The sequence below is a fragment of the Pseudorca crassidens genome, chromosome 10 (genome assembly GCF_039906515.1).
Source record: "Pseudorca crassidens isolate mPseCra1 chromosome 10, mPseCra1.hap1, whole genome shotgun sequence".
NCBI classification, from domain to species: Eukaryota; Metazoa; Chordata; class Mammalia; order Artiodactyla; family Delphinidae; genus Pseudorca; species Pseudorca crassidens.
In genome coordinates, this window is record NC_090305.1 from 79,845,800 (window position 1) to 79,866,071 (window position 20,272).

Consider the following 20,272-nt stretch of genomic DNA (forward strand, 5'->3'; position numbering starts at 1 on the left):
CTGTATGTTCTGTACCACCCTGTGCTCTTAGACTGAGAACAAAAAAATGGTATTTCCATGCAGCACAAATAGGCAATCAAGTGGAGGAATCCGTGGGTAGGGTTATTGAGCCAGCGTGTTAAAAATAAGTGAGCTGTAGGTGTTTGAAGAAATAATAAAGCCCAATACGCCAACCTTTAGACCAGGGCCTGGGCTATATTAGGATGGAATACAGTGGTCTGAATAAAAATAGAACCCCTCCCGGCGACCCCTTTGAAAACAGCAATGCATGTGCAGGTGTGTTTCCCCTAGCATGCAAATCCCCGCGGATCCAGCCTTTCAGAAACAAGATGGAAAATTGTGTTTACCTAGCCATAGTTCTTCGGTGTCTGGTACAACTGCATTCCTAACCTCTACTTAGTAACTGTGGAAGCAAGAGTAAGTTGCCTTATAGTGAAGAGGGAGCTGGATGTTCAGTTTAAATGGGTCTGTTCTTTGATTCTAAAGCCCTCCCCTCCTCCATTTCGTTAGTGTCCAGGTAATACCTCCTGTGGACTCCGCTGGTTCTTGTTCTTGGCCTGCGTTTATGGCTCTGGGGAGTGTCTGTGACAAGTAGGTGGGCAGTGGGTCTGTGCTGGGCTTCAGTACATGCCTAGCATGACCCTAGTAGGGAGCAGGGACCAGGCGACTTCAGAGTGCTCACAGCATCTAGCAGATAGGACAGCTTGAACTGGAAGCAAAGCAGTTGTTGAGACAGACCACATGCAGGTTCTCTGAAGAAAGAAAGCAGAGCCCTAGTGATCAGAACCCACTCAAGTTGAGATCCCAGAGCGAGGCTCTCTGCTGCTCTGAACTGCATGATGGTGTCTGCTGGGTGGGCTCTGCCTGGTGCCCATGAGTGATCATCACACCAGAAAGAGCTGAGGGCTCCACGGTGGAACACTGCTTTGATGGGCTGAATTGAGTAATCCTCCAGTATCTGATGGGTCCCATGGGGCACATCCCCAGGTGTCTGGTCTGTTGGGGAGAAGCATGGCTGGGTCCCTGACTGCTCACCAGCTGTTCCTGAAGCAGTTTCTATACTTTTCTATTTCTCCCTTTTCCTGTCTTTAAAATGAAGGCACCTCCCTGTTAGAGCTGTCATGACAAAAAAAAAGAAAAAATACCCTAATTTTTGTGAAGCTCGTAGCCCCGTGGCTGTTTTATAAGTGGAGCTCACAGAAGTGTGGACGATGCTTTTGAGACTTGGAGTGTCTCAAATTCTGGTTCCTTGGACCCTCCTCCCAGCCACCTCCCAGCAGTCACCTTGGAAATAGCTCAAAAGGTTGTCTCTATAGACCCTGACACACTCCAGCAAACCCCCGTCACCCACAGGAAAACCAGAGAATAAGAACTCACTGATCTTACCGCTTTCAACCTTGTAACAATGTGGACCGAGGCCTGGTACGAAAGAGAGGATTTGCTTTAAAGCATCGTAGCATCTCTTGCTTAGAATGAGCTTAAAAGCCATCTGGTCAGGAGAATGAATGTCTGCTGTCGGACATCAGGAGATGGTTACTCCCGGTTGAGGGTATTGATCAGATGGGAGCATATGGGGTTTCTGGGGTCCAGAAAGTGCTACATGAGTGCTCGCTCTGAAACTTTATCAAGTGCATTTGTGAAGGGCACTGTTCTACATGCATGGCAACACCGCATCAAGTTTGATGGGACATCTTGTCATCCGTGTACTGTTTGGTTCCTGTTTTAGTCTTTCTTTGCGGTTGCTGTCTTTTGCTTATTATTTTTAATATTTACAAAAGACGTTTTCCTCATTAAAAAATTTTTTAAACAGTGCTGAACTTACGAAGTAAAAATTGAAGCCATTGTTTCATCTCTATCCCTCCATTTGCAGTTCTCAGACCATAGTTTCGTTTCTTCTAGATTGTTCCACGTGTTTTTTCCTCCTCCCTGTTTGTGCTTCTGTATTTTTTCCTTTACTTGAACAATGAGACAATTATGTACATAGTGTTCCATAACTTACCTTTTTGACTCATTGGTATATCATGGGCATCCTTGCATATCAGATAAGAATCAACATCATTCTTTTTAAAGAGCTGCATATTCCACAGTATGCACCCAATTTATTTAGTCATTTTCTTATTGATTGACAATGAATTTATCTATAGTATTTTGCTATTATAAATCATGCTTCTGGAGTTCCATGAATCTCCTTAGTAACGTACATGACACTACTTGAATCCCAACTAAGACAGCCAATTTTAAGCTCCTTTTGATTTAAAGTGCCTTCTTCTTTAAGATTTTGGGCTGGAGTTTTGTGGGGAAGACTCTCTATGGTGGCTGAATCTCAGATTTGAAGATTAGAAACCAAGCTTCCTGGATAGACTTTTGCTTGTGTTCACGGTTACGTTTTATGTATTATAAATTCAAGATAAGTGAAACAAGTGTTGGGACACAGTTATATTTAATGTATAGTCATGAATGGAGCCCATCAATAACATGATTATTGGCTGACACCGTCTCCTGTAGACTCTTGGCTTCTTAAAGCCATAGCTTTGATATTTTGTTTTTGTCCCATCCCTTAAACTGTCTTTATTCCAAATTATTAACAGTTCCCTGCCGAGATGTAGCTATCAGAATCTCAAGATGTTCTCAAGATGTTCTCATTATTAACTCCCTTGCAAACCAGCAAGGCATTCTCTGGCTTGGACCCAAAGCATGGAAAACATTGCCTGGCTTTCTCTTAATGTTGAGGTTACTAGTTTGACTGGTTGACTGCCGAATAATGCTGATGGGTTTTTTGGGGTTTTTTTTCCTTTAAAATGCAGTACCTGATAAAATGGATGGCTAGAGGAATGGATTGTTATTTGATAAAGCAAGTTTCTTAGAATATTAATGGTAGAATCTAAGTGGTGATATATAAGTGTTCACAGTAATATTCTTCAACTTTGCGCTTATGTCTAAAATTTTTTTGTGAGAAAATGTTGGGGGAAAAGGAATATGGAACAGAATGGGAAATGGGAAAATCTAATCAACAGAGGACTCACTCGCAAGTCATACAGTCAACGAATTTAATACTACATAGTGAGTTGAAGAGAGAAATCTATTTTTTGAAAACAATTTTCATGTAATAATTATAATAGCTATAGTAATAATGAGGAAGAAGATATTAATATCATCCCGTAGGTTTTGTGGCATTCTTGTTTTCCCTGTAGTGTTTAATCCTAACACCAGACCTGTACACTTACAGTCAATCATCAAACCTTTTCTTAAGTCATCATCCTCCAAACTAACCTAATACCATCATCTCAGTTTGCCATGTTTGGAAACAGAGATCTAGAAATATTAAGTGATTTGCCTCCGATTTTAACACCAGACGAGGCACAGCTTGAACTGGAACTTATATTTTCTAAACATATCTTTGCTACTCCATTGTGTGTTTGCTCTGATTATAAGATTCTGAAATCCAAAATCATACTCTGGTGAATTCATGGAAAGCAGAGTCATTCAGCCAAGAATATTTTGAACTACGATCAGAGCAATGATGGTGGCAGAACTCTGTCCTCGTTACCTCTGAGGCCTTTAACCACTTCCTAAAAGCTTCTCCCTAAATCATCGCTTCCAGGTTGTACCCAGTACGTCAGCAGAGCTAGTGTTCTCCCCAGCTTTGGGCAGCCTTGTTTTGCTCCCTAATTCGTTGGTGTTTTTCTGACCGAAGATATGGTCTGGGAGAATTAGTACTGTGTGTTTACTAGGTGTGCACACTGTAATTTTATGGCTAGGTAGGTGGGAAACTATTAGTCTAAATAAATATACTTTTCAACAGAGCAGCTGTATTAAATGAATTGAATAGTCTGTGTATATCAGAAACAGTAGCTCCATCTTTTTTTTTCTTCTTCAGAGTGTTAGCAAGCTTGAATAGTCGTGTGTTTCATTGCAGGCAGAAATAAATGATGAGCGAATCATGGTAAAGTGAAGTCAGGAATAGAGCAGAATCGGGCTTCTCTGGTGGCGCAGTGGTTGAGAGTCCGCCTGCTGATGCAGGGGACACGGGTTCGTGCCCCGGTCCGGGAAGATCCCACATGGCCGCGGAGCGGCTGGGCCCGTGAGCCATGGCCGCTGAGCCTGCGCGTCCGGAGCCTGTGCTCCGCAACGGGAGAGGCCACAACAGTGAGAGGCCCGCGTACCGCAAAAAAAAAAAAAAAAAAAAAAAAGGAATAGAGCAGAATCATAGCCTGTGTGATGCTGTGCTTTCTGTCGCTAGGGGCTGATGGATTCATTCCTTTGGAGCGCTTTGCTGATGACGCTGATTTTCTGAGTTTGTCCCCCCAAATGGATCCATTAGCTTCACCTTCTCCTTCTGCAGTGGTTGGTGGGGATTTTGATTTTGTTCTTTTATTTTTTGATTTTTTCTCTTTTTTCCCCCTCATTTTAAGTGTCTTGTCCCCCGCCAGATGAACTATTATTTAGAGCCAGCAAGTATTTTAAACAGGTGCAATAAAACAAACCACCTTTCTTGGCTCAAAACCAATCCCCTCCCTAGAGAAAACCACTGTTGTTAGTTTATGTTATTTTCCAGGTCGTTTTCTTAACTTCCCTTAGTTTCTGTATATCTGTGCATATACATACACAGCAAACATTTTGTTGTATGGCATCTTAAAAGTCAAATGTGTATTTATTCTGCCTCTTGACTTTCTCCATGAGTAATACATCTTCAAGAAGTTTGTGTCAGTGCCTACTTGTCAATTTTTTTTCTTCTCTTCCCTCGGTTATCTTACCAATTCTCCTATTTATTATACATGTGAATTTTTTTCCCATGATACCAACAATATGGGGCAAATAAATATACTTGTATATTTGTCTTTGTATTTGCAACACTTGTGGCCAAGCCTCAGTTTTCTGAAGAAAGATTCTCCTTAAATTATAAAAAGGAAAATCATTTGAAAAAAATGAATTAAGATCCTCATTCTTATTGGTTATCAGGAAGATTAAAAAATGAAAACAGGAGTGTTCACCCAATGTGTGAAAAAGAAGGATTCATAAATCCAATGTTAGCAGTGGTGTGGGAAGATAGGTTTTCTTATTATTGACTAGAATACAAAAGGTGTGTCCCCTTTTCCAGGGACAATTAGAACCACTTCTAGGGATCTGTCTTAGAGAAAGGATTTTGTGCTCATAGAGGCATGTTCACTTGTTTTTTATTTGTTTGTTTGTATGTTTTTACCAGTGACTCTTAACCTTTCTGGCTTGCAGAGCCCTTGACGATTTTGATGAAAGCCATAGACCACGTGACATCAGGACTGAAAATGTGTTTTGAAGTGTTATCAGCATGTGGTAATAGAAGGAACCATAAGAGTTTATCTGATGAAAAGAGATAGACACTGTCCAGTGTGCACACATGCCACCCTTGGCAGTATTTCAGGAGATGTGCAACCCTTCTGGAAGCCACATCCGTAGCTCCATAAATTGGTTTTCCGTCCTCTACCAACCAGTTATCTACCCAAAGCTGTTGGCTATGAGGGAGACTTTGAAATCAGAGAGGGTTCGAATAGAGCAAGGCAATGCATTTCCTCTCGTGCGAAAAATAACTTCCTTCCATTTGTTTATTCCACAGTCATTTAATGAGTACCTGCTATGGGCTTGGTCCTGGGGCCAGTACCACCCAGTGGGAGAGGTCCCAGCACACTGGACCTAGCAGAGTCCATTGTAAGCGCACCTCCACCAGAATTACACAGAAGGCCTGAGCAGCAGAGAGCTGTTTTAAATGTTCTAGTTCAATGGACCAAACTAATCTAAAAGATGCCTCACTGCGGAGATTACCTTTAGAACACACTAGAGGGTGTGGTTTTGATTTATAGAACTCAAAAAAGCTTTTGGGAAGCATCCAGATTGTCTGGCATGTGTGTTCTCAGAAATGTTTTGCATAAACCTGTTTCTTAGGGAGACCCTCCTGATTTGGCAACATTTAGCTGCAAAGGGCAAAATGCAGTTTTCTGGATAAAACTGCGCAACTTTTCTTTGTGCACAAGCTTTCTTGCAGGCTTCTGGCTGGGAGAAAGGGAGGGGATACAACCAACTCTATACCTGTGTTAATTTTATTAAGCTTGATTGCAAACTCATGGCAGCATCATTTCCCCAGAACCTATTATGAGGTAGAAAATACAATATCAGAAATGAGGAAAGAACCATAATGGGAACTTCGGGTGAGTCAGTAACAAATAAACTGTATTTCAGGTTTCTTGTATTTCAAAACGGGAGACCTATTGCTGATTCCTCGTTGGTTGGGAATGATTTATAGCCTTTTATTTGTGGTTGAGTGTTGCAGTCTATGTTGTCATGGAAATTCTATTGAATTTATAGGTCCATTTATCCAAAATGATTTTCCAGACTTTATTTCATGGTGAATCATGCGGCTGTTACTCCCAAGTACAAGCGATTTCTAAAAAGCTTCACGTTACAAAGAGCGCAAACGCTGCGGTGGTTATTTTCGTGTTTTTGAAATACAAATGAGTTCCAGATGCACCTAGGTGGTCCCCTTCCCCTCCGCTGTGTCCAAGGTGTTAAGCATTTCAGAACCAGAAGCTTATGTACAAAACAGCTCTGCAAGCAAGGAAAGGTGGTTTTAATAGAAGAGAAGGTTATTACAGTAACTGCAATAGGTGCAAGAGGTCTTGAAGCTACTAGTTTACAGGTAAGGGCAAGACTCTCCAATCTTTGAGCCCCGTTACAGCAGACTTGTTCCACCTGCAAGTTCGGTAGTAGAAAAGAGAAAGGAAAACAGAGCTTTACCACATCCATCGACTAGACTTTGTGTGGCAGTGGGTGTAGGTGAGGTTTCTACACTTTCAGCACTATTGACATTTTCAGCAAAATAATTAGTTGCTTTGGCGGGGAGTGTCCTATGCACTGTACGGTGTTTAGTAACCTCCCTGGCCTCTACCCACTAGATGCCAGTAGGATCTACCCCCTAGTGACACCAAGCAAAAATGTCTCCAGATATTGACAAATGTCCTCTGGGGTCCAGAAATCACCCCTCTTTGAGAACCATTACCCTGGAAGCTTTGTGCTAGGATCCTAGCGATAACTAATAGGTAGTTCTCTCTGCCAATGGGAAATCTGATGAGGATGTTGTGTGCAGAGGATTTTTAAAGTGTAGGCTGTGCAGTCAAATGCCTGGGTTTGAATCCTGGCTTTATTACTTCTTAGACAAGACCCAATATCTCAGCCTTAATTTCCTTTTGTATAAAATGGGGAAAATATTATAATGGTACCTACCCTCCAAATACCCCAAGGACTGAAGGAATTAATTCACGTAAAGTATTGTAAGCATTGGATACATTAAAGCAGCCCTCCGCTGCTGCCTCTGGGCTTCATTTTGCAGTGTCTGCCCCAAGGGAAAGGGTGGAAAGAAGCAGCGCTAGGTCCATGTAATTGTTATTTAGTCCTCGGCTGGTGTGATTCTGCACACTCTGAGCCAGCCACCCTAACTTGCTCTATGACACAGGTAAGATCTCCCTAGCCTTATCCTCCTGCTTAGAACAGCCTCTGTTGAATGCAATGGGTACAGAGCAGGGAAGCAACGTCAGACGTGCTCCATTATTATAGGAGAAGACTATATTTTGTTCATCCCAGTTTCAAAAGCACAGCTTTGTCACTCATTTTATTTCTTTATTATCGAAATACACACAAAGAGTAAAATTCACAAGTAATCAGCGTACAGCTGAACAAATTTTCTCACTCGGAACCAGACCCCAGATCAAGAAAGAGCACTTTCTCGCCCCCTCCTTCCCCAAGATCCCTCTTCCAGTTACCACTCGCCAGGGGTAACCACTGTGTTGGCCTCTGAGTGGAAGAGTTTTTCCTGATTTTGTACATCATTCCAGCAGAATCACACAGTATATCTTTTTTTTTTTTTTAAGAAAATTTCTGGGTGTTTTGTCTCAGCATGGTTTGTGAGATCCGTCCATATCATTACCTGCCATTGTAGTGCATTCTACATTGGCACTACGATTGTCACTGATTAGCATCTGGGTAGTTTCCAATTATTGGAGAGCCCATTGTTGATTAGCATCTGGGTAGTTTCCAATTTGGGTTTATTGAAAACAGCCCTTTCACTAACTCATTTGTGTTTTTCCCTTTTCTCTTTTTCCCCCGTTAACTAATTTTTAAAGACACGTGAAACAATAGGGGGCCTATCGTAAACCAGATGCCGTGGGAGGTGCTTTACTTGAGTTATTTTATTTAATCCTCAGTGTAGCCCAGTGACAAACTTCTGACCCTCAGTTTCCTCATGGGGCTGCTAGGACGCGGAGAGGCTGACTAACTTCAACCGGCGGCTCACACAGCTATTGAATGGGAGAGCTGGAACTTACGACCCTCCTTCCTGCGTCCGTGATGAGGGAATCTAACCAACACGTAGCCAGATGCTGAACCTACCTCACTTATGTCCAAACTGAGGCTGAACTGTAAGACATAACTCCACAAATCATGCATAGTAAATCCCTTACTGTTGGAAGCAAGAGCCTGAACTTTTCCCTACCAAGAGACGAGTGCAAAAGTTAAATGTTTGACTAGTCAGATGAATCACCGAGCCAGAAATTCCAAAAATCAACTAATAAATAGACTTATAATGGCATAAACAGGTTACACGCAGAGACTTTTAAAAGGGATCCCCAAAACACCCTGACACCTGATGGTATAGGAGTCATAGGCCTGCTGTGCAATTTGGGTTCTCCTGCTCCCAAAATTTGGATTCCTGCTGTATATAGTTGAAGATAATTCCATATTACAGAGCAAGGGAAATAATTAAGGATTAGTGCACTCTGTGATTAATGATACTGTATAAAGCAAACGTTTCAGAATGTTTGTTTAAATGCTACCTTGCACGTAAAGATGTTGAATACCTGCTGTTCTCTGGGCCACGGTTCTTCTAAAAATATTCTTTCAATGAAGGCTGTGTGAAGCCCACACACAGGTTTCTTTGCTACACCTTGTGGCATGACTCATTGAGATTGTTGACCGGCCCAAACGATTTATTTTCACTTTTATTTGCATATCCCTTCTGGTCATAAAGAAAGTAATAAAGATACATACTAATAAACAGTGGGAGCTGTTGAATGTCTTCTTACTTTTCCCAAACATGTGAGTAGTGATTCGTTATTACAGTGATCCCATGAGGTCGGTATTACCTCTATGTGACAGAAGGGGACACTGAGCCTTAGAGATCTCAGGTGTCTTCCGTATACAAATCAGGTCTGATGCTGTAGCCCATGTCCTTTGGTCTTCATTTAATATCACCCAGTTGTGTTGTCTGTCAAGTTCATGGATATTTTTCTGTAAGTCGCGAGAGTGTGAACTGGGTTGTAGTAGGATATAATAGAACGTAGCCCCATTCTGCAGGGGAGAGGCTTGTTAGAAAGGGATGAATGAAGAGGACAGAGCTCAGAGCTCAAAGAAACTCAAAAAGGAACAGGGTTGCAGAACCGTTTTATAATGTGATGCACAGGCACGTATAAATATGTCTGGGTGTGTTTTGCTTAAAATCAGTAGTGACATTTAGGGGTGTATTAGTCAGAGTTCACCAGAGAGATAGGACCGATAGGGGTTATATACGAGAGAGAGACAGACAGAGAGGGAGGGAGATTGAGATTTTAAGGAAATGGCTTCCTCAGTTGTGGAGATGGGCAAGTATGCAGTGTACAGAGCAGGCTGGAAATTCCAGCAAGAGATGATGTTGCAGGCTTAAGTCTCAAGGCTGGAAGCTCAGGCCGAATTTCTGTGTTGCAATCTGGAGACAGAATTCCTTCCTCTTAGGGCACCCTCTGGCTTTCAACTGACTGCACGTGGCCGCCACGTTATGGAGGGTAATTGGCTTTACTCAGAGTCTAGTGATTTAAATAGTAGTCATAGATTTTTTTAAAAATACCTTTACAGCAACATCTGGAATAATATTTGACCGAACAACCAGGCACCATAGCTAGGGCCAAGTCGACACATAAAATTAACCATCACAGGGGGTAACAATATAATCATGACCCTTTAAAAAAGTAACTGGGAGTGAAGACTGTTCATTGATATAAAACAAAACACCCATATCATAGTTCTGAATTCAGAGTGTTTGTTATATAATATATATAGTGTGTATTTATCATTTTTCTCCATAATTTAAGTGGATAGATTTTCTTGTGTTGGGAGTGTTAAAATTTCAGACTGGAGTTGCTTGGGTGGAAAACAGTTTGAAATTCCTTGCAGATGAAAGAGAAAGTAATATAATCTGGGTTTAGCAGACCCATACCTGAGTCCACTTAGGCATTTCATAGTGATTTGGGCTTATATTTGGGCCTTCCTGAACATTTTCTCCAGCAGTTTAAGTCCGTTCATTCTCTTAGTATCCTGATCTCTCCCTGCTACTCATGTTATTTATTCTTAGAGATAGCAAGAACCTCATTATACTGATTGTTGCTTTATCATCTGACTATCGTGCAGCTAGCTACCCAGAGCTCCCACTCATTTTATTCATTCCAAAATATGAATTAATAGTATTTACAAGAACAGCACTGTTCAATACACAACCTTTAACTAGGCAGGTAGCCTTCCTGCCCTCATCAGTCTTCCTGTCTGATGGCAATGGCAGAATGAAAGAATTAGAACGTGTTGTGTTGAGTGTGTGTGATCTGGCTATATAGTAGTGAAGGTACAGCATAATCTAAAAATTAAGTTAGAGTAAGAACCTATTATCCAAAACCTTAATTCTGACACCATCATTTGCAAATCATCCAACAAGTGGAACCAGCAGATCATGAACTGTGTTGGGATTTTTACTTTGTCTTTGCTACATGTTTTTATTCTTAGGCAACTGTTTTTTGCCCACTGCCATGTTCTCAACTGGCTGACTACATGGTAGCCCTAAGAATGATCAGGAAAATACATTTTGCCTCTTCAGTTCTGTTATCTACTGCCTCTTATTAATTCTGCTCTTGCCTTTCTAGTCACCATCTTTATTTCACTGTGTTTATGTCTCACCTGTTCTTTTCCTGTAGCTTTTCCTATGTGTTCTTCCATTCTGTTAAAGATGAACGACAGTATCCTGGAAATGTCTGATGAATCTATCGGTAGATGGCCTTTCCTCTGGGCTGTCTGCGTGCCATTTCCTTAATTCATCATGAATTTTTTTCTCGGGCCATGTACGTGAGGGGGGTTACACGTTGCAGAAATATTATGTAAGTTTTTTGAGAGGAAATTAAAATGTAGAGCTTTCTAAATCACCAAAGAAAGTACTGCTGGATTTTCCACTCTTGCATTGGGATCATTTCTTCTTGCCGCCATCACGACAGGGATGTGAGAGCTGACTTACACAAACAACTACCACATTAGAGAATAGGAAGTCCACCTTCAAGAAAATATCCCCTCTTGCCCATTGCCTGTATTATTCTGTATTCATTTAGTGTATGCCTTACGTGACCATGAGCCATTTACTACTTTAGGCATTTTTGTGGTACATGTATCTACAACTCAACTTTGGCATTCAAAAAAAAGTGTGAACCTTGTCTTATTATTGATATTTTTGTCTTCCCAAGTGCAAACTGTCTTCATTTGTCATAGTGCCTTATACATAATAGGCATTAAGCAAATTTTTTTGCCTACTGGAAGGAAGCACAGTGATTAAGGCTTTGACTAGGATCGGAACAATTCGTTTTTATCCCAACCCCACCCTCCGTCCTAAAGAGTGTTGTAATTTTAGAAATCCTTCTTTTCTTTGGCTGTAAAATGAGGATCATGGTGGTACCTACTTCAGTGAGTATCAATGAATGAGAGTACAGTGCCTGATATACAGTAGGCACTTTATAAATATTTGAAAAATAACAACATGAAGAAAAGTACAGATGGCCATCGTTTTCAGATTTGTTGATTTTTATTTATTCAGCTTAACACAGATAGTGATACAAATTGGAAACCTGGCATATATATAGTTTTAAATCAAACTGCAGCTAGGACAGTTTTAAATGTAAGGGGGGAAATAGAACACAGCGGGAGAAAAGGGCAGCCGAGTGGGCATTTTGTTGTGACTCTGTATACATCATGCTAGGACCCTATAACACGAGAGCATTGACTGCTGTCAACCCTGTTCTCACAGAACCTATCACATCTTCCTCCCGTTACTTGATAGTGTTGTCATTCATTCGGCCATTTTCCCTATGTATGATTTAGCACATGCTTCCTGGTCAGTGACGGGGTAGAATACCGTTTTCCAAATGTCAGGTTATGTCACATTATACTCGATGTTATCTATCACCTTGATCTGGCTAGAGGAATTCCTGCAGATTTTTCCATTCCAACCATTACACGAGGTCAAATTAAATGATCCACCAGGCCTGTTTTTCTTGCTCATGAGTTTAAAATACTTTATAGGACTGGTCCTTCCGTTGCACCCTGGTCTACCCACAGTCTACCAGTGGCTTTTTTGGTTGAGCTTCATACAGTTTGTTTCTGTTGTTGGGGAGACTTACATATCTCATGGCACTCTTTGTGTTGGAGGGACATTCATTTACACCAAGTTGACCCAGTTTTCTGTCCTGGTTGGAATAGACATACAGAGCCTCAAGCTGTACGGTTTTCTTGAAGAACCAAAGTGTTCCAATATCAAACATATTTGGAAAATATTGAGTTCACACTCTTTGGTCTTTAAATACCATTCCTCACTAAAAGAAACCAGGGCTCAGTCAAGAAATGGCCAATTCCAGGGCTGGAACAGGGGAAATGCAAGGTGAGGTTAGAACATCTGTGCCAGCTAATAAGGAGGTGCTAAAGGATGAAAAATGATGGGAGCATGACAAAATGACAAAGGAATCTGTTTGAAGGGTCTCCTGCTGGGCAGATTGGTGCTCTGTGAAGCCACAGTACTACAACTGTGGTCCCCTGCCCAAAAGGCACGACCTGAGTCTAATCATGAGAAACCATGAGACCGACCCCAATTCTACATAATAACCGGGCTGCACACTGCAGACTACCAAATAAAGAAAAAGAAAGGCTGAGTAACCGTCCCAGGTGAAAGTTGGGGGTCGGAGGGGTCAGTACGAAGAGACATGGCAACTGAATGCAAAGTTAGGTCCTAGATTGGATTCCTGGACCAAGAACCAAATAATGGTCTATAATAAACTTTGTGTCAAAGTGAAACTTGCTCATTTTAATAATGTTACTGTGGCTATGTAACAGAATATCCTTATTCTTAGAAACGATACGCTTAAGTATGTATTGGTAAAGGGGCGTGTTTTCTCCCACCTAACGATTAAGTGAATCAGGGAAGATAATTGCTTGGAGGGAGAGAGGAAGAATGCAGATGGGTAAAATATACATTGGTGATGTGTGTAAAGAATATAAGGGACAGTTAATAGATCTCTTTATTGCCCGATTTCCCAGGTTTTTTCTTCAGTTTCAATTCACCACGTTTCTACAGGAAGAGGATTGCTATACAGTAAGCTTGACTTCAATTCACATTATTAGAGGGAACGCACTTTGCGGGAGGCTGAAGGAAGGCTCTGAACATGGCACTTGAGAGCAGATACAGAAGGTTGATGGGCTTCCTCGCAGTATTCAGCAGCCACCCCGATCCCTTCCAAAGATGTTTTTGTAAAATAGGTTTCTAGCCTGTGCCTAAAGTTGTCTCATCAACAATAACAACAAAATGATTTCAAGTCCAGTGCCCTCTCGGCAAAACTCCACCTACTTATTTACTTCCGTATTTAAGATACCTTTAAAAGTTAACATAGTTCAATAGACTACAACTTGAGAGAAATAGCAAGGAAAGCTGATACTTCAGACCTATGGCTGCTGTTCTCTTTATGAGACATTTTATTATCCTGACGGGTGGAGCCGTGACTCAAAGACATTTTCTAAAAATGAATTTCCTCACCCGGTTGTAAATGAAAATGCTCTTGAAGAGATCTTAAAGTATTTTGTATCACACGCTATTCAGGTGATGCGTTAAACAATGCTACCCCTGCTCATGGGCTGAAGAATAAGAAAACCTTCTGTGAACTTAGTTCATTTGAGGGCCTGGGTTTGCAAAGGAAAGTTAAGTGTAATTTTCTGAATATACTTATGCAGAGTTTCTTTCTTGGGTTAGTGGCATTGTCCCCAAAGCAATTCACCCAGTATTAAACTATTTTAATCTGCACCTCATTGAATGGATTTTTCCTCAGAGTAAATTCATGATGTCTGTAGCCGTCCAGATGTAAAGGCAACACATGTATAAGAGGTTGCCAGCGTCAGTGGGAATGCAGAGTCTAAGGAAAATAATTCACCGTAAGAAAGAATATTCTCCAAAAGAATCTACCCATCCTTCTCCCATCCACTTGGTTATCTAACTTTTCCTTAAAAGTGTCCTGATTTGGGCTCCCTAAATATACCCTTCAGAGAAGATATGTCACCTTGTTCTTAACGTCTTGGTTACTTCAGTCAGCAGGACTCTGTTCACCTTTGACGTGTACTTCAGCTTGTCTCTCTGACTTCCCTTTTCCCATTGGGAATTTATCATTTAGTATCAAGTCTCCATACTCCATCTGGGGTGTGGTTGTTCAGAAAATAGCATCATGTCATTTGGAAAAGTGGGAAAATAGAGGTCATGGAAGAGAGCTAATGATAGAGGAGATTTGATTTTCTGGAAAGAGTAGGGGCCATTCTAGAAGATTCAGTGCAATCACATTCATATTAGACATCTAAAGATACCTGCCAAAAGTTAATGTGACAATGATGACGATTTGTGGAGCACAGTTAAGGTCCAGGCATAGTGCTACACACTGTACCCTGCACCTACATGTTTGATCCCCACACCCATCCTACCAAGGGTAGGATGATCAAGCGCTTGATTCTATACGGAAGGAATGATGCTTAGATATTCGCTGGCTTGCCTGAGGGCTCACATGCACGTAAACGAAGAAGCTGGAATAGGGTCTCAGATCTTTTATTTTTATCACATATGTAGTCTCTCAAGAATACTCTGTAGGTTGTTTTTGTTCTCTGAATTGTTCAGGTATTGAGGAATGTGCAGACATTAAAATTGTATAATTATTTTAAGTTGATTTATCCGTGTTCTGCTTTTTGAGTGAGAAACCCTTGCCACATGTAAGAGAAGGTATTTAAGGTTGGGATGAGAGCACCTGGACTTTACACTCATCAACTGATGTTTCTTTTTAACCAAGTCGGCATCAACTTTCTGAAGTACGATTTCCTCATCTGTAACTGAATGTAGTAATTTCTGCCCAGTCTTCACAGGGATTGTTAGATAGATTTAGTGAAATCATGAATGGGATGGCTTTTTGCAAACTGAAAAATATTAAGCATTATTTATTTATTTTTTTGTGGTACGCGGGCCTCTCACTGTTGTGGCCTCTCCCGTTGCAGAGCACAGGCTCCAGACGCGCAGGCTCAGCGACCATGGCTCACGGGCCCAGCCGCTCCGCGGCATGTGGGATCCTCCCGGACCGGGGCACGAACCCACGTCCCCTGCATCGGCAGGCGGACTCTCAACCACTGCGCCACCAGGGAAGCCCTATTAAGCATTATTATTATCATTACCACTATATTCTATTTTGATTGACTAAAATAGTCCATTTGGACTGTTTCTCAAAGCTACTGAGAGCCCCCCTCAGATTCTCGTCATTGGAATGGGCATTATCCATAAACATGTGTCCATTTAAGCGTTTATAATTTTAACATAGGGACTGAATCTCACAGTCTTAGTTTCCTACTTCATGGTATTTAACTGCATTAAAATTTTGTTTCTTAATAGGGACATTTCACCATGACATGAGTATTAGGTAATAAGAAGGTGTTGGTGTTACTTATTTTGTGTGGCCTGAAGGCATTGTAGTTATGTGGAAAGATGTGTGTTTTAGTGATACCTACCGAAGTATGTAGGGGTAAAACGATATGATGTCTGGGGTTTGCTTTCAAATACTTTAGCAAAGAAAAAAGTATGGATAGATGAGTACCTTTGGCAAAATCTTAGCATGTTGGGGAATCTGGGTCCATTGTACTACTCTCTCTACTTCTGCATAGGTTTTCCTAATGTATTTTCCTAATACGTTTTTTAATTGTTCTTCTACAGATGCAGATTTTCTTTTACAATCCAGATGACTTTGACAGCTTTCAAACTGCCATTTCTGAAAACAGAATAATCGGAGCCATGGCCATATTTTTTCAAGTAAGTTAACGGTGGGCTTAAGCATTGATACTTCAACCAAAGAGTTCTCTCGAGTATTTTTTTTTTAATTCACCGAATTGTTCTATGTTTAATGAATGCATCTGTTTTCTAGTTCACACCTGTCTAAATGAAAGATATTTCATATTGTCTAATGTGTGATTTAAAATGTAAATAAGTATGTTTAGAAACATAATGAAAATTTTTGCATGAATTATTCTGATTTTATTGCTACTTGACTGGTGCACAGATTGAAGAACACATTTATCATCTAAGTTACTTCACTGCTGAAGCGTCTTGAACAGGTTCCTACAGCATATTAAGAGACTGATGTAAAAAAAAAAGTGGTTTTTCTTTGGAGCAACTTTAAATTTGACATTACTTGCAAGTAGGTTAATAAATTGCATTGGTCATTTATCTAAAGAGACCTCGTTCCCACCCCACCCCACCCCCGCCAGAAATCCCCATGGTAACTAAAATTTTTATTGGGACCATTTCCAAGTTAGTACATTTTCATTAAATGAAGTCCCTAGTGTGGGTTTTGGCACACAGTAGACATTTGGTAAATGCCAAATAAAATATGTATCTGTGTCCAGCCATCCCTGTTTCTATGGGATGGAGACCCTGTGGTATATGTGTCTTCTCTGCACGAACAGAAGTCTATTCTGGGCACTGTGCTGTTGCCAGTTCACTTGGGTTCTGTCTGGACTCCTTCTGCATCTAAACCGTGATTGTTTTGCCTTAGGCAATACTGAGGTCACTTGAACTTCCATTCTTAGACAGTTTCCACTTACATAGTTACCTCTTATTTTCTGTTATTGTCCTCTTAGCACACTGTTTTTCATGTTGCTGGACCTCTACTCCTGCAGCCCTGCCATCAGACCTACCCCTGCCTCCCTCCCTGTCATGCCCACCCATGTCCAGTCCAACCAGGTTCTCCTTTATAGGTCATCCTTTTTATAGAAAATAAATTTTAAGAATGTTTTTATGAGTACTGGCAGGTCTGTTTCACAGCGTGCTCTACCCAAAAGCTTTCTGTTTTTCCGGCTCTAGAAACTCTTGTTAAATGTAGGCCCAATTAAAGTATTGGGCAGGGGGGGCACATTGGTGTACAAACCAGCAAAAGACCTCAGTGTGAAATCTAGGTTTTGGATTTTTAAAGTATTTCCAGGACACGAGTGTAGTTCAAATACAAAGAAATTTAATGTGTATTTCATCTGGTTAGTCCTCTAAATTTTGACTTGCTGTCCTGTAGACACAAAATAGAGGGCAGATAATATAAAATAGAATAGTTTTTCTTTTTTTTCTTTTTTTTTCTTTTTTTTTAGGTAGCAGCTGTGTTGAGCTGCTTTCTTTGTTTTCTTTATGAGTCCACATATGCATTTATACATCAGAGTTCACACTATGTCATGTAGTGGAAAGAAGACGGTATTGTTATTTTAATATGGCAGTCTCGTTAGAACCTGTATTTTGAGATCTCTGTGTTTTGAATCTTTCTAATAAGAATGCTAAATTTGGGAGTTTGGTATTTCTCCCCCAAATAGAGAAATCTTGACCTGTATTTCCAAATTCAAACCTGGCATGTTACCTTTTGGTATTGAAGAGGTATTTATGATTGTTTCAGCAGTGATTCAATGCCAGATATGGTACCAGTTGCTACATTAAATATATAAGATGAATATAGTCAGCTCCTGCCCACTAGGAGGACCTCGCTGTCACAGTCCCATGTGATAATGGCTAGAACGACATGAGTAGAGAAACTTTTCCACTTGTAAAAGGCTGTGGTCTGACGTGGTGCTCATAAACTCACATATTCATTTTCCAGAGTGATAGGATGTGAATGACCTACCAGTGCATGTCTAGGCAAGGCTAATTTCTGTGCAGTTGCTGTAGCTTTGATGCCAACTTACGCCACACACTAGAATAATTTTCTAACACTTTCCATTTTTCATTATCTTTGTTTCTTTTTTCTTCCGGATCATGTGCCTGTTATGCTGGGTAGTTTTGGCTCTCTCGCTGCCTTTGCTGTGATTAGATATGATGAGGTTCTTATGTTTCCAAAACACCAAAGCAAACACAAACCTAGCAGACACATGGCCGACCAGGGAACCATATATTGGCTGAGAGGATAGGTTGCCTGCAGGTGGTCCTATTGTGGCTCATGGACATGATTATGGATGCTACATAGTGTTTACAATTATTTTCTTCAGTTAAATATGGAAGATTTTACATAAAATTTCCTGATGATGTTGCAGTAATCAAGATCTGAGTAGTGACTCTCTGTCTCCTTCGGAGGGGGTGTGAATTCCCATGGCAGCACAGCCTCTAGGCGGTTTTCTTCATGACTTCCTGTCAACATGACCTTGAGATCATGACTCCAACCTGGACGCCAGTAACTTTGACTAGTGCCTGACATCTTTTGGTTACAGACAGAGTTGAAGGTCAGTCTCAGTGCTGAAATATAGTGAGCTGGGTTTCCCCTGAGTGCTTTGTGTGAACACTGGTAAAGGAAGGATCGCCTCCAGGTATGGAAGAAAACAAGTCATGGCAGCCCCACGTGGTCTTACGCGTTTGGGCCCACACAGCGCTAGAAGGCGCATTCACTTCATAGCTACTCCTGACTGGAATATTTATTACCGTTTTCCAACATATGTTAGTCATGCATCTCGAGGAAGGAACACCTCTATTCTAGTTCACACACCTTTGGCCTCGCAGCCTTCTAGAAGATATACGGGAAAGGAAGGGGAAAGTCTGATTTTAAAGGATTTTTTAAATAAAGAAGTTAAAACATGAAATTGGCAAGGGATGGAGATATTTGTTGTTAAACCACTAAAGAGAATAAATAAATGCTTGTTTAGCTAATTTATATTAGTACAAAGTTAATTATTTTCTGTTCGTTAAAATAGAATCTCCACTATACTAGTTCGCCTGATTTGAATTCCTGTGGAAATGTAAATGCCAAAAGTTATTAAAATGCTCTCTTGATATATTATTCTGATAACACTCTACTTGGGTTATCTGTTTGAAGAAGTAAGAAATGAAAACCTAGGTTTATAAGACAGTTGAAATGACAGTGGAATGATAAGGCAATTTGTCGAAGGATGCTTTGCTTTGAAAATAACTCAAAAAGATTTAAATAGCTTTGATTTAAGGTTACAAATCTTTGTCGACTTAAGTTGGGATTACATCCTAATAAACCCGTCATAAGTTTAAAATATCTTAAGTGGAAAATGCATTTAATACACCCAAGTTACCGAATGTCATAGCTTAGCCCAGCCTCCCTTAAACACGCTCAGAACACTTGTATTAGCCTGCAGTTGGGCACAATTATATAACACAAAGCCTTTTTTTTTTTGTGGTACGCGGGCCTCTCACTGTTGTGGCCTCTCCCGTTGCGGAGCACACGCTCCGGACGCGCAGGCTCAGCGGCCATGGCTCACGGGCCCAGCCGCTCCGCGGCATGTGGGATCCTCCCGGTCTGGGGCACGAACCCGCGTCCCCTGCATCGGCAGGTGGACTCCCAACCACTGCGCCACCAGGGAAGCCCCAAAGCCTATTATATTAACAAAAAGTCTAACACAACATGAAGTTTTGACTGTCTCATGGAATTTACTGAATTCTCTACTGAAAGGGAAAAACAGAACGGTTGGGTACGGAATGGTTGGACGAGTACTGGTTGTTTACCCTTGTGATCCAGTGGCTGACTGGGAGCTTCGGCCCACTACCCTGCCCGGCGTCAGGAGAGAGTATCTCACCATATCGCTAGCCCAGGAAAAGATCAAAATCTGAAGTAATGTGTGTCACTTTCACACCATCATAAAGTCAAAGAAGTCATAAGTTAGGGACCATCTGTATAGAGCACAGAGTACTCAATCCTCAGATTGACCTTTACCTTTAACTTGACCTAAATTATTTTCTTTTAATATATTTTGGAGTATAGTTGATTTACAATGTTCTGTTAGTTTCAGGTGTACAGCAAAGTGAATCACTTATACATATGCATATATCCACTTTTTTTTTTTAGGTTCTTTTCCCATATAGGCCATTGCAGAGTATCGAGAAGATTCCCTGTGCTATACGTAGTGTGTATATGTCAAT

General features: G+C 40.9%; 1 protein-coding gene across 6 annotated transcripts in view; it reads left to right on the forward strand.

The window, feature by feature from the left end:
• PTPRG (protein tyrosine phosphatase receptor type G) overlaps positions 1-20,272 on the forward strand; it is a 725,670-nt gene that overhangs the window by 482,888 nt on the left and 222,510 nt on the right. For all 6 annotated transcript variants that reach the window (XM_067755032.1, XM_067755034.1, XM_067755031.1 and 3 more), the window contains one exon: positions 16,082-16,177. In XM_067755032.1, coding sequence (XP_067611133.1) covers positions 16,082-16,177 — 96 coding nt within the window. The remainder of the gene's footprint in view (positions 1-16,081; positions 16,178-20,272) is intronic.